The sequence below is a fragment of the Prunus dulcis genome, chromosome 8 (genome assembly GCF_902201215.1).
Source record: "Prunus dulcis chromosome 8, ALMONDv2, whole genome shotgun sequence".
NCBI classification, from domain to species: Eukaryota; Viridiplantae; Streptophyta; class Magnoliopsida; order Rosales; family Rosaceae; genus Prunus; species Prunus dulcis.
Window position 1 is genome coordinate 11,567,994 of NC_047657.1, and position 14,003 is coordinate 11,581,996.

The following is a 14,003-nucleotide window of genomic DNA, read 5'->3' on the forward strand; positions in this document are numbered from 1 at the left end:
AAAAAATATGTTATTTTTATTGCAAACAGAGCTGTAGTGTCATGTTGTGAATTATACAGTTGCAGCTGCCCAACTCAGCAAATACCAACCCATGGAAGTCATCAACCACTTCCGTTGATCTATATAAAATTCTGGAAAAGGTTGCCACAAAAAGAAAGAACTGAGCCGAAAGTATAATATAATTAGGCTTTTCCCTTTGGACATTTAGAATGAGAATTGTGACTTTGAGTGAGTGAGGCCTCTCTTTTTCCCCCCATTTTTTCTTTTCTTTATGAAAAAAAATTATAAAGACAACCTAAAAAGATGGTTTTCAAGGAGATTCTGAATTCTTTTCTTTTCGACCATATTTCTATACCCTGTGCTCTCTCCACCTGAGCTTATGAACATCTAGCATCTGCAGATCAGAGGAAATGTCACATAAAAAAAAAATACGTGTCCTCAGCTTTACACATGCAAATGAGAATGAAGGATGGTCGAGCACCAACAAATGCTTTGAACAAAAGTTAACAACGCCATGAAAAAGAAAATTGAGAAGATTAGGATCCTAGTATTGCACAATCTATTTACAGTGCTAGTCAAGACACAAAAATTTGTATTGAAACTCCTAAACAAAGAAAAAAGTTTCCACTATGTCATCCTGAAAGGTTCCACTAAGTCCACATGAACAACTCAGATCACTACCCAAAGAGGAGATTCTTTGATACAGTTTAGACATCCAAATTTACCAGCCAGGTGGCCGCTAATTTCTAATCATTTTAGCTTGGCTGGCATTTTGCTGTGGAGGTTGGTTCACAAATCCTGCAGCTTCGACGACACAAAATACAGTAACTTTCAGCACAACCTCCTTCATCTTGAGCAACTCAAAGACACAAACATCTCCCTCTCCCAAATTGTTCTCCAGCGTAAACTCATACCAACCCTGGCTTAATTTTGCTCTACCTCCTCTGTAAAGGCATCGAACCGCCCACTGTCTACCATCAGAGGATTGAAGTTTGATGAATCCCGAAACTCCATTTAAATTCTTTTCGGCAAAGCAGGATGGCAAATACTGCACGAGGAAAAAGACATTTTAAGCCAAGATGTAACAATTTGAAATCGACAAACAAGCTATAGCACATCATTTTGAACGACTCACCATTATGCAACCCCTATATAGATAGGATGGTCGAAGGACAACCCTGCAAAAAGGATTAACTGGCTCAAACGTTTTGGCTGCATTAATAGCCCTTTCTCTTTCTTCAGCTGTCACAGTTCTCTTCCTTGCAGATGCACTTTCATAAAATCTAAAGCGGATTTCAACTTCTTTTTCATGTTGAGAAGAAGAATCCTGCGCAGCTGCACTTCAGTAGAATTAATAGTGAGATTCAAATTTCCCATTAACAGACTATGACAATCAATATGAGTTAGAGAACTTACTAGGATCAAGTTTTCGTTTTTTTCTCATAGTCTTCTTCATGCTTCGTATATCTTCACCTGAACTACGCAATTTAACTTCATCCACAGTCTTTTTAAGCTCTGTTACATTAAATTGAACACCTATCTCTCGACTAGATTGGTTACCTGCTTGTAGACCAGAACCCTTTGATGGATGCGGGTTCCCTGTATCAGGCCAATTCGTGCAATTCTTAGGTTTGGAGCCATTAAACAAATTCTGCAGAGCTGGAGGATTATAATCTTTTCCAGGGATCAGTTGATTTGCACAGTCGCCAAAGAGCTTGTCTCTCAATGAATCAGTAACAATGGATTTAGGGGAGGAACCCAAGATTTCGACAGAGTCATCGTCTTCCATTTCTTCAAATACTTGATGTCTGTAAACAGACCCTCCAGTACCACTGAGAGCATTAGGTTGATAGTTAATCTCAGCAGTGGTCAAATTAAATATATGAACAGTGAAAGACGAATGTCCTTCATATCGGAAGGTTAAAAAGTATCCGACACGGATTGAATAACGTTCAATGAATTCCTGCCAGCCATCATGAAACCAAAACTTGTTGTCAGCCTTCTTTATTCCTACACGCCAAACATTACGATCTGGAACACTCAACGTAGCAACGGTGGATAGATCGTCTCTGAATTTCTTGACAAAATTTTCTGGGATCATCTATAATTACAAAAATAAAGCAAGGCTTTTTAGCGAGAATAAAATGACCACCATGTTAAGTTGTAAATGAACTCTTGTTTTTTTTTTTTTTGGTTGCCATTGTATAATATGCTATATCAGTAAATTTGCATAAACATAACCTGAACAGTGCAAACTTATCACCTAAAATGATAGCATTCCAGAAAAGAAATCACAATTACTGACAGTGGCACAAATATAATACCAAAAGTAAAATTATTTTCCCCACTATATCATATTCATCAAATTTTAAGTTTCAGGTCCGAGAAAGTGACTCTAGATCCAATTAGATAATTACATGAACATAACCTGTGTTACTTGTATGAAATTTCAGAGGCCTTCCAAAGGAATGCAGGAAGTCAACCATAATTATTTTTCAGAGACAAACATGACTAGAAAAATAGCAGAGGCAACCATTCAAACGCAGATCACTTTTTGATATGCTCCTAAACAATCACATTTGAGGGACCCAAAATAGAGTAAGATCAATGCTACCATACGGGGAGTTATTTATACAGGTAAAATCCAATTACAACTTATTTATTGGCTCCAATGCAATTCTTTTTTTCAATAAGACATGTTAGAAGGCTGGCAGAGCATTATAACTCTCTTTTTCAATGAATGGCAGAAGATTAACAAAAATAGTTGGAAAGGCCCAAGCACCAGTTTTGTCAATAAGTAAAATTTAGTATAAATTACGTTTCCAGTTATACAGTTATTTGTCAATAAGCACTTGGTCCCAGAAGGTTTATAATCTCAGAATAACTTTCTTTCTGACCAAACGGAGCAAAACTGGTATAAACATTTGATGTATTTTCATCTTTTCAGTCCAGTAAGACATAAATTTAGCAGCCTAATTGAGTTTTGATCCTTATAAATATCAAGAACGAAATTCATTAAAAAAAAAGAATTTAAAACAAACAAACAAACAAACTTTATAATTCAAATTTCGTTTCGAAAAAAATTCAATTAACCATTCCTTATGTAAACAAACAAGTTCTGAAGTTCTGGGATTTCTATTAGAACATCCCGTGACTAAAATTGAAAGAAAATATCTAAACAACCTTGATTAGCTATTCATCATCTTTGGCTTTACTAATCTCAGCATACAAGCAAACCAAAGTTTCACCCTATAGGTTTTGACCCACCCACAAAAAAGAAAAACAAAAAAAACCCCAAGAGTGGGAATTTGAAGGATTCACTTTCCTCTCCTAAGTGGGTGCAAAGTCTTCAAGAAAGAGAAGAAAAGTTTCCAATTTGCCATCTGAGTTTCACACACCCAATTTTCTCAGTGACCAAAGCAAAACAAGCACCAAACTACAATCAAGAACAATTAAAGAAAAACAAAAAACCCATAAAAACCCACAATTTTTTTTATAAAAAAAAAATATTCAAGAGAGAGAAAGAGGGTACCAGCTGTTTGGCTTGGAGAGTAGAGGAAAGAATCAGCTTGTGAAAACAGGGGCGTATCATGTTTTTCATTTTTGTTGGGTTTTTTGGGTTTGAGGTTTGTAGCAAGAATTAAATTTTGGGGTTAGAAGAAAGGCATTGAAACTCTGTAACTTTTGCAGGGTGAGATTGGCTGAGAAAGGCTGTTTCTGTGTCTACTTTCAGATCTGAGTTTTAACCCTACGACAGGCTAGAGGCCTACACACACACTTAACTGGTTTTTAGAGTCAAACACTCGGTTTAAAAAACCTAACCTTGTACAAATACATCTACTCTCTCTAATCTCTACTTGACCTAAAAGTTGAACGAGTCGAAGCTGGGTCCATCTTTTGTCCATATACCTGCTTGAGTCCATTGGGTATACGGGTCGGGTTCCTCACAACAATTGACCCACTAATCAATTTTCTTGTTTTTCTTTGTTTTTTAAAAGCAAAGTGTATAAACCACACGGTGTGGTGCAGTTGACAAACTTTTATTTTTAGGTGATGAGTTATTTGGTGTCTCAATAACAGGAGTTCGAAATCCTTTGGAAGCACATTGTGGCTTCGGGTAAGCCAAATCCCAGCAGAGATTAATCATACCCTTCGAGTGTGGGGACACATAATTTCTTGTTAAATACGGTTCTAGGATACAGTTGTGGATGTGATTTTTTATACTGTTTGATCGACCAACATCAACAGGACTGATACACAGCCTGTGCAAACAATATGTACGCACAATGCTCACGCCCGCACTAGAAAATCTCTTCAAACATACTACAAAAAGAATAGATACTTTAAAAAAAGTTGCCTCTATTTAAACTCCACAAACTTTATCTAATAAATTCTTTAAAAACTCTGAAATCAAAAACTGCTTCCTCTCTCCTTCCTCCTCTTCTCTCTCCTCGCTCTTGGTTTTGACTAGAGGCGGCTCTAGGCAACAAAGATGATGATGGAATGGTATTGGAACCTCTCAAAGTATGTAACCAAATTTTCTAGCAATGAAATTATTATTGGTACTTTAAAAAAATTATTATGAATTTTACAATATAAAAATATAAGGATAATTTAATTTGAAAGAATGCATGATGACTTTTTTGGGACATTTATAGTTGTAAGAATTCTTTTCCAACCTTGGATTTAGAAAATGAAATCAAGGGCCCCCGACCTGTACACAATAAATCTAAAATCTTAGACTTAAGACCTTGGTGTTTTTTTTAAATTTTTTTTAATAATAATTTTATAATTTTATACATTTACTGTTTGATAAATAAAATATAGGATTTTGATGGATTTATTGGTGGCCTATTATTTAGAGGGCCATTTCAATGCAAGCTTATGCTAAAGGTAGTGGTTATAATAATCTCCAAAGCAACCTTCTAACGTATGAAATGAAATAGTATACTTTCTTGGTTAGCAACCAGCAATATTTAAAATAATAATAATAAGAAATTCCAATGTTGATATTCTTTAGTTTTGCATCATAATCCAATCAATACCAAATGAAATTTAGTTTTGCAATACTGACCCACCAAAGCTCAAATAATTTTTTTAAAATACATACCATTTCTTTGTGCAACAAGATGTACTTTAAAAATGTACACGTGTCAACTCAGGGTGGACAACCATATGCATTCTTGCAATATGAGGAGGCAAATACTGTTTATACTAGTTTGACTACAGAGAATTCAAGAGAACGTTTTTTTAATTGAACTTTTACAAAAATTGAGAAGGAAAAAAAAAATTTGTATCCTCAAATATCCAAATAGGCTCATTTCTATTTTCCTTGGAGAGAATTATTTCGTATTGGAGTCTTTTCAATTAACTTCATGGATTTTGCACCAGGGTGCTTACTGGTTAGAATTATTTATTAGTATGTGCTTACTGGTTAGTGCTACTTATTATGGGAGCATATACAGTCATAGGAACTGTCACTAACTAGATATTAAATTTATCATAAATATATATCGTCTTTGTCATTCATGATTAGATATCAAACTCATCACTAATATATATCGTACGTCTTTGTCATTCATGTGAGTCAAATCTAAAACCTCCTTCAATCAAACGAAGATAAATATCACTAAATCAGGATTGTTGGTTATGTCATCATTTTATATATCCAAATGAAATAAGTATTATACATGTGGAGAGGATAGGCACTAAATGAAAGGGTAATAAAGAAAAGTGACAATTGTTCACTGATATTAAACTTAGATGGACTTCCACTTCTATCAAGTAGAGGATTAATTACTTATTATTAGTGTTCACCAAAATAAGCAAAAGACACAATCAACTAGTGCTGCTTTTTATGCTCCGCACGCAGGGTAGGTGTAGGCATTCATGATTGAACATGATAGCCATAGTTTTTTTTTTTTTTTTTTAATAAAAGGAATTAGTGATTTATTATAGCATATGTTGGTAATTTTTATTATTTATTTATTTTCATTTTCACCATTAATCAATCAAGAAGTCAATAATCATTGTATTTGTAGGCATGGGAAAAGAAATAATATTTATTATACACCTTTTCATATAGAAGCAGATCATTAGATGGAAAAGAAATAATGGAAAGTTAGAAACCAAGAGCTCACAACCAAAATACCATCAAATCCCCACTTCCGGAAAATGCCTCAACTATGAAAAGTATGGCCGGGCTTGATTTGGTTAGCTTTTTGCAAAAGCAAATCCAACCTGTAGAAAAGAAGTGAGTTCCACTGGCAGAGACAACCTTCACTTCCCATCTCCCATGTCAATAAGTTCTTGTTTAGTATGAACTTCAAAGGGAACTTGGGTTGAGGCACCACACCTCTCTCAAAGCAGATAGACTTTTATGAAACATGGATATAACTATTTTGCTATTTTTGGCAAATAACACTATAACACGTGTGATAATGCTTCCATATGTCATAACATTATTGGTCGAAGATAACAAAACAATGTTATCTCCTCTCAAAGAATAGCTAATTAATGACCTGAAGTAAAGATCAAATGCAAAAATGCACTCGAATCTTGATGCAAGAGAATGTGATGTTTACACACATCAGCGTTTGTTCTTCTCTCTCTTCCTAAAATTGATAACAAGAAGAACAAGGCATGTTTATTGTGCTCATTCATTTGGATATAAAAGATAATGGCATGTTTTTCTCGCTATCCAAATGAAATATTCAAAGAAACAAATTACCAAAATAATAAAAAGAAAGAAAAAAAAATTTACATTTGGAATAATTATGGACACTGCAGTATGGTTGGTAAATTCTTTAATAAAACATTCACATTGCTCTTAACTGCTGTACAAATCATAGTCAATGCAATTTGACTGGAAAAATAATAATAACAAGAGTCAATGATCATATTGGGTTGGCAGGTAATTGAAAAAAGGAAGCAAATCACCTTTTTTTCTTGGTTGTGTGAAAAAGAAACACACTGACTGCACCATCTCCTACTTCGTGGAGTCTCAAATCAAATTTTGAAGGATTTAGCTATTTAGAATAATGGTGGATGAGAAGAGAATGTTTGTAACTTTTAGAATTTAATGCGGCGTAGAAATATAAATTAAGTATAGAAATAACACAACTCTTTCTATAAATTTTCTGCCAAATGATCACCAACTTCAACTGATCGAATATTTTGTTGAACTTCATCTATGTAAAGGATTATATAGAAATAGATTTGAGATCACAAATAATCCAGAACTGATTAAGTTCTAACTATTAAACACAAAAAATTAGTAGACTTGCACCAATATCCAACTTCTTAATCCGAAATATAACTAACTATTTGCAATACAACATTAAGCAGTAACAAAAAAGCCATTAAAATTAGCTTAAGTTATCACATTATCTCTTCCTCAAAATGTGAACCATCATCTGGTGCCGGCTCAAAAGCTCAAATATGCAAGTATCCCCGATACGGATTTGGTTAGCAGATACAAATTTATACCACCCTGCAGAAAGGATGTGTGACTGAGGGGAATTAGGGATACAATTCACGGTCCATTTTTCCCCCTCTGCATTTTTCAGCATAGCCTTAAAACCTTTGCCTTGAGGAAAATGCTCCCTAGAGAAGGCTGTGGGGATGAACTGCATGAGCGAAATCCAATATGTCAATTGAGAATTTGACAAGTGAGGAGGGAGAAGAGTGTGTGTGTGTGTGTGTGTGTGTGTGAGAGAGAGAGAGAGAGAGAGAGAGAGAGAGAGAGAGAGAGAGAGAGAGGACCAAAAGTTGAAGCAGCCCCAATCAACAGAGCAAGAAACTGAGATAAACATTCATAAGATTTTTATTCTAGTTTTCTACATGGTAATGTTGTATATATATAGTCTACAAGTACAAATTGATGGCCTTAAACATTCAAATTCATGTTTCCCAAGTTTAATAACAATATGTTAAAACCTGCAGTTAATCATATATAAATATAATTATAACTGTCGCTTCTTGTGAATCAAGTTATTAGAAGCCTAAACCGTGAACATTCTCATTTCCTTAACAAGTTAACATATACTTTATGTAAATGCAAGTTACTGCTGCCAACGGCAGTGATATTTTATCTTTTATATATATATATATCCTTTCCCTAACTGCATATATGAGAAATTTCATTTCTTGGATGCATGTTAAGCATGTTAAGTCTATTGCACAAAGAGGACTGATAGTGAGGAACAAAATTGGTGCCCTAAAGCTAAACTAAAGGAATAAAAACAAAGTTAAAAAGGTTGCCTTGCTTACCTGACATTTAGTTCGTCTGATGATGCCCTTATAATAAGGGAAGTTAGATTTGAAAGCTTCAGGCTCAACACCTTCCAAATCGTCAGATGTGCTGTCTTCAGAATCTTCCTCCTCTTCTTTGATCTCATTGAGCTCAATGGATTCAGAACTTGAAAGTTCTTCACCTGCAGTTTCACATCCAAAATGAAACATAGCAAGCAGAGATATAAGTTATGTGGGTTCCGCTAATGATATATGCACATGATATATAGGTATAGCAACATCTGATCACATACCCGATTCAACTTTGCAAGACTTCGATGGACAAGACTTCGAAGAACTCACAGGGTATTTTCTTGGTCTACCACAAGGCCTTTTAGTAGTATTTTTAGCAAAGGTGGAGTTGTGAAGTGATCCAATCTTGGTAAAATCAGCTTCCAAATCCTCAGATGTGTTGTCTTCAGAATCTTCCTCCTCTTCCTCGGAACTTGAAAGTTCTTCAGTTCTCTCGATCCCATTCTTGGCAAAAATCCTTATGCTGAAATGCATCTTTCCCTCATAGAAAATTTGTAGCATCTCATTGTCAGTGCCCAAGGAGTTATCCTTTATAAACTCCTCCCAGCCATTCTTGAAATACACAGCACCTTCTCTTCTCTTATTCACTGTAACAGTCCATGAAGAATCTGACGAATCCTTCAGTTTCAATATCGCTCTCTCCGACAAGTCCTTCAAAATAAGTTTCAAGAACTTTTGTGGGATACGCTTCAAAAAACAAAGATAACAGAAATTTCAGAATATATGCACTTGTTAAAGAATTTAAACAGACACCTACTGCAAAGTTACAACATTGCAAGATGAAGTGCAGGACATTAAATACACAACACTAGTTGAAAATTGAAACTAATTACCACAGAGTCAGTGTTGAAACCAGCGAGAAGCTTGAAAAATGAATGCTTCTTCTCTTCATTCTTGGATATTTTTCTCACCATTTTCTCTTCTGTTTGAGCTGATAATGATGCTCTGTTCAGTCAATATTATTGGTAAGTAGAGGAAGAATCTTTAAACAGAAAAAGAAGAGATAAATGGTGAAATCGCAACCGAAGAAGCACAAACAAACCACCAAACTAACATAAAGTTCAGCTTCTGATAAGTAACAGTGTTAGAGTTCACCCAAAAACAAAGATAACCAGGAATTCACTACAAAAACAACATGATTTCATCCATAGATGGGGACAATACAACTAAAGAAATAATATTTTATGCTGAAAAAAGGAGTTACTGGAAGAAAAAACCCGACACCCAGAACACAAACAAACTACCCCAGCTAACATGAAATTAAAAAAGCAAAATAACAAGGAACACAAACCAGCATACGAAGTGGAAGCAAGGATGCAACTAGGAAGAGAAACAAGCAAGAAGAAACACTTAAAAAAAAAATAAAAATGAATAGATAAATACCGGAAACAGATCTGTAACTCTAAGCTGAAAATGCAACCCAGCTGATTACCTGTGTTTTTTAGGATTTCGCTGAGAAATGACTGCCGCTGACTGAGAAGACTGAGAAACCAAGAAGATGGAGAGAGAAGAAAACTGAGGACTGAGAAACGAAGATGGGAGAGTGAAGAAAGAAGCTCGCTCACTCCAGCACACTTGAGAGTTCGAATATTGGATGGGATTTGTTTTACTGATCTCTTGGACCCTATAGTCTAAGAGATTTATGGTCACTCACCGTTAGATGTAAATTCAATGGTTCACTCATTTATGATTTGAATCGAGTAATAATTATTTATGTCATATTGCATTTATATATATCATTTTGAACTATTGGATTAATATCCAACGGTGAGTGACCACAATTTCTTGGACTCCTGTAGTCTAAGAGATGGCTTGTTTTAAGTCCTTTATTTAATAATAAACATTTCTCTTCATTATGTACTGTACGGAATTAAGGAAAAAAAGACAATCGCATTTTTCAGTTCCCGTTAGGACACGTGGCACGTCACATCTGTGGTCTGTTGTTTAACAGTGTAACTAGTTTTGTTAAATAAAGAAAAGATTCATTTCAAAAGACAATCCCATTTTTGAGTTGGCATCTGGACACGTGGCACATCACATCTGCGATGTGTTGTTTTACTGTCTGAAAAAACATTCCTTTCGTTGTGCGAGAAAGGACTAAATAAATAAACAGTAATTAAGGAGAAATAAGGATTTTATCACGATTCTAATCAAAAGATCGCTCCATTCATTGTGAATCTGCTTCCCCTTCTCCCCTACATTTACTGATGTTTGATTCCCAAATACCTCGGATCCTAGACCTTATTACTCTGTTCAAAGGGAGTTCCTTAATGGCCCATTATCGCATCAACCTACCAGAACAACACCAAATCGCAACCACCTCATTAATGTTCCTCCTTTTACTACTTAGATATCTACCGGACTGGTAAAAAGGAAATGACGACAGACTCTAAAAAAAGGGAAAAATAATACTCGATGAGGGGTGAAAAGGGGCAACTAGAAGAGTGAGTAGCTATAGTTTTAATGAGTGAGTTGGGGTACATTAGGGTTTAACAAATTAGAAGAAATTTTGGGTTGAAATTGAAATTGTGAGGTATAAGGTCATGGATTGATGCTATATTGAAGCCTGAATCGATTGAGTGAGAACCGTATTGCGATAGAGCACCAAAATATATTGGTAAGTTGTTGATTTCATTTTAATTTGGTTTGGCTTTTTTATTTTCCTTATACCTCACAATTTCGATTTCAACCAAAGATTTCCTCCAATTTGTTAAATCCTAATAGCACAATATGCCTTAACTCGTGGAGTTAGAGGAAGAAGATTGAAGGTACTTCCTAAAAACAAATATATATATATATATATATATATCTATATATATAAAGCAAAAGGCAGAGAATGGTGAAACATTCAAAATACCAGAAAATGCCCTTGGTTAATGCAAACATTAAGAATTCAAATTATTAATTAAATGAGGATAATACAGTAAATTCATACTTTTTCATATTTAAAAAAAGAGAAAGAAAAAGAAAAAGCAGATAATGGATCCTATTTTTAGGGAACACAACTACCCATTATCTTTTTTAATTCTAAAATAAATTTAAATTTTTTTTTAAAAAAAGCCTCTTGCAGGCGCGGAAGCGCGTGTAGGGAGGCTAGTATATATAAAACAAAAGGTAGAGAATGGTGAAACATTCAAAATACCAGTAAATGTCCTTTCTTAATTCAATCACTAAAAATTGAAATTATTAATTAAATAAGGATAATATGGTAAATTCACTTTTTTCATATTAAAAAATTAAAATTAAAAACAAAATCAGATAATAGGTCATGCTTTTAAGGAACATAACTACCCATGTTATTTTTTCTTAATTCTAAAAATAAAATAATAAAAAATAAAAATAAAAAATCAATTGACACATGCGTGAGCATGTGCAAGGGGCTAGTATATATTTAATGATCTTTGTTTCTTACAAAATTTGCCGCGTTAAGAGCACCAACTTCCATAACCGTTTCCTAAACTCTTAGACAAGATCCAGCCAGTCTGCCGGGATCACCGTTTGGCGTGCATCGGATGAAAACAATTCCAAGGAACACAAAATCCCGGAAGAAAACCTCATATCTCTCTAATAATTTTATTACAAAGAAAATTTTAAAACCAGTCGTCCAATGTTCTTTAAGAAATCCATTAACCCATTTGCCTGGCTCTTTATTTCCCATGTTTAATTGCTTAATCATTGATTAAATCCACATAGAATTCATAGAAACTTGTTGCAGCAACACCTTTGTGAGCATTGGAAGAACATTCATTACCATTTTGGATATTGGTACGTTTTGGTCAATTTTATTTTTATTTTTATAATTTTATTTCCTATATGGATTAGTTTGCTGATTAATTTTGAGATTAGGGTCCTTCTTGTGGATTAATTCTGTATAATTTTGTGTCCCAATTTTGTGTTTTTTTTTCTTCTGTTTTCTTTTTTGTTTTTGTGTATATATTTTATAAAAATTCTATGTTAGTTTCTGCTGTTGAGATTCTAGGCTTTCTATGTTGTCTTTTTCTTCTTGGATTTTTGAGTTATCAATGTTATGGCTTAGGAGCATTGTATTATAAGACAGCACAGGCACATTGTATTGACCACAAGAAAAGTTCTACTAATTCTTTTGTATCAATTTCACCAACATTTCTTTTTCTATACAAAATTGTTGCTGGGTTTTTCATCTTGTTTGAGTTGGATTGGTGCAGAAGGTGATCAAGACCTGTTCATCATGGAAACAACAACAATGGTGAATATCAAGATGATCATGGCCTTGCTGTTGATGGTGATGATGGTGTTTGTTGGAGATGCAGCTGATACAAATAGTGTATATGATCCTTGCTCAGATGCAAAAATCCGGAGATTGGATGGTTTTACTTTTGGTCTTGCATTTTCAAAGAAAGACTCATTCGCATTCAACCAGACTCAGCTTTCACCCTGTGATAGTCGTCTAAACCTCGCAGGAAATAATGCACAACTTGCTGTGTTTAGGCCAAAGGTTGATGAGATGTCTCTCCTAACTATCAACAGCAGCACCTTCAGCCCGGTACGATATTGAAGCACACTTAGCTTATCTGGATGGAATTAAGATTCTTCTGTCCCTTGTCCCTTATCTATCAGCTCATGCTTTTTAATTTGTTCCTGATTTGGTAGATTTAGTTGGGTTTCCGAATTTGAATATTTAAATTGATCAAAGGTGTGAAAAGACTCAAAACCCAATGTATTTGTAATAGCTTCTAATGTCAAATGGTAGTTTTTATCTCCTACTATATTTACACATACATTACAAGATTAAGAGTAAAAGTTGGTGATCATATCTCATGAATTTTTCAGATTAACGCTGGTGGCTATATGGTAGCGTTCGCCGGACGCAAGTATGCAGCAAGATCACTCCCAACATTGGTTGCTGATGATTCAAACACCATAACTAGTTTCACCTTGGTACACCCATTTAACCATGCACAACCTCTCTCCCTCTGTCTCTCTCTCTCTCTCATAGCAGCATTGAGTTGAACTTATATTTTGTTTGTTCAACAGGTACTTGAATTCCAAAGGGGCACTCTTCAAAACTTGTATTGGAAGAAATTTGGGTGCAAGGCATGCTCCGGGGACTATTCTGTTTGCCTCAACAACGAAGATTGTGCTGTGCCAAACTCAAAGTGCAAAAGCAGTGGGGGATCTTTTGACTGCAATTTAAGCATACAGTTGGCATTCTCAGGAACAGACAAGCATCTTCAAGTGCTTAACTCCTGGTATGAGGTGAGAAATCTTCGAAGCTACTCGCTGTATGGCCTATTCTCCAAGCTTCTGCAGTGATCATGCAACAACTAGAGCTGCTCTGTAGAATATGCTCTGATGGAATGGTCTCCAAACTCACAAGCTCGAATATATGGTTATTGTATTCAACCTGGTCTTCATTTTTAGGCGCCCAAAATCTTCGCAGGAACGAAAAGCTTTCGCAGCTATGTGTATAAATATGTAGAAGTTATATGCACCAGTCAGGGCATAAGGGTGAGCACAGAGAGAAATTATAGAGTAAAATACTTATTGGGGGTTTGCTTTGTGGGCTAACTAGAGACACTGCAAATAAATTGAATCAATGTTGATATGTGAACGTCGTGTAATTGGCAAAAACAGCTCGGTTTTCTTTTCCACCTATTTGTTAGTTTTTTTTTTCTTTTCATCTTTTTAATCATTCAAGT

At 34.9% G+C, this 14,003-nt stretch overlaps 3 protein-coding genes across 6 annotated transcripts; 1 reads left to right on the forward strand and 2 right to left on the reverse strand.

The window, feature by feature from the left end:
- Positions 1-457: 457 nt before the first annotated feature.
- On the reverse strand, positions 458-3,877 carry LOC117638163 (B3 domain-containing transcription factor VRN1-like). Of its 2 annotated transcripts, XM_034373279.1 has the most exons (5): positions 3,533-3,877; positions 1,561-2,101; positions 1,417-1,473; positions 1,136-1,335; positions 458-1,048 (listed from the first exon to the last, which is right to left on the reverse strand). In XM_034373279.1, the coding sequence occupies exons 1-5, from the start codon at positions 3,599-3,601 to the stop codon at positions 740-742; spliced, it is 1,176 nt and encodes a 391-aa protein (XP_034229170.1). In that variant the 5' UTR covers positions 3,602-3,877; the 3' UTR covers positions 458-739. The 2 variants fall into 2 exon arrangements, with proteins under 2 accessions (XP_034229170.1, XP_034229169.1); XM_034373278.1 differs by having other exon boundaries at positions 1,417-2,101.
- A 3,354-nt stretch (positions 3,878-7,231) lies between these two features.
- LOC117638165 (B3 domain-containing protein At2g16210-like) lies at positions 7,232-9,900 on the reverse strand. Of its 3 annotated transcripts, none has more exons than XM_034373283.1 (5): positions 9,758-9,900; positions 9,159-9,256; positions 8,547-9,012; positions 8,272-8,447; positions 7,232-7,628 (listed from the first exon to the last, which is right to left on the reverse strand). In XM_034373283.1, exons 2-5 carry the CDS (start codon positions 9,237-9,239, stop codon positions 7,386-7,388), a joined length of 966 nt encoding a protein of 321 aa, XP_034229174.1. In that variant the 5' UTR covers positions 9,240-9,256; positions 9,758-9,900; the 3' UTR covers positions 7,232-7,385. The 3 variants fall into 3 exon arrangements, with proteins under 3 accessions (XP_034229174.1, XP_034229175.1, XP_034229173.1); XM_034373284.1 differs by having other exon boundaries at positions 8,272-8,435; positions 9,159-9,270; XM_034373282.1 differs by having other exon boundaries at positions 9,159-9,270.
- A 1,864-nt stretch (positions 9,901-11,764) lies between these two features.
- On the forward strand, positions 11,765-13,986 carry LOC117638167. The gene is made up of 4 exons (XM_034373286.1): positions 11,765-12,090; positions 12,510-12,847; positions 13,135-13,242; positions 13,339-13,986. Exons 2-4 carry the CDS (start codon positions 12,533-12,535, stop codon positions 13,615-13,617), a joined length of 702 nt encoding a protein of 233 aa, XP_034229177.1. The 5' UTR covers positions 11,765-12,090; positions 12,510-12,532; the 3' UTR covers positions 13,618-13,986.
- The last annotated feature ends 17 nt before the right edge of the window (positions 13,987-14,003 follow it).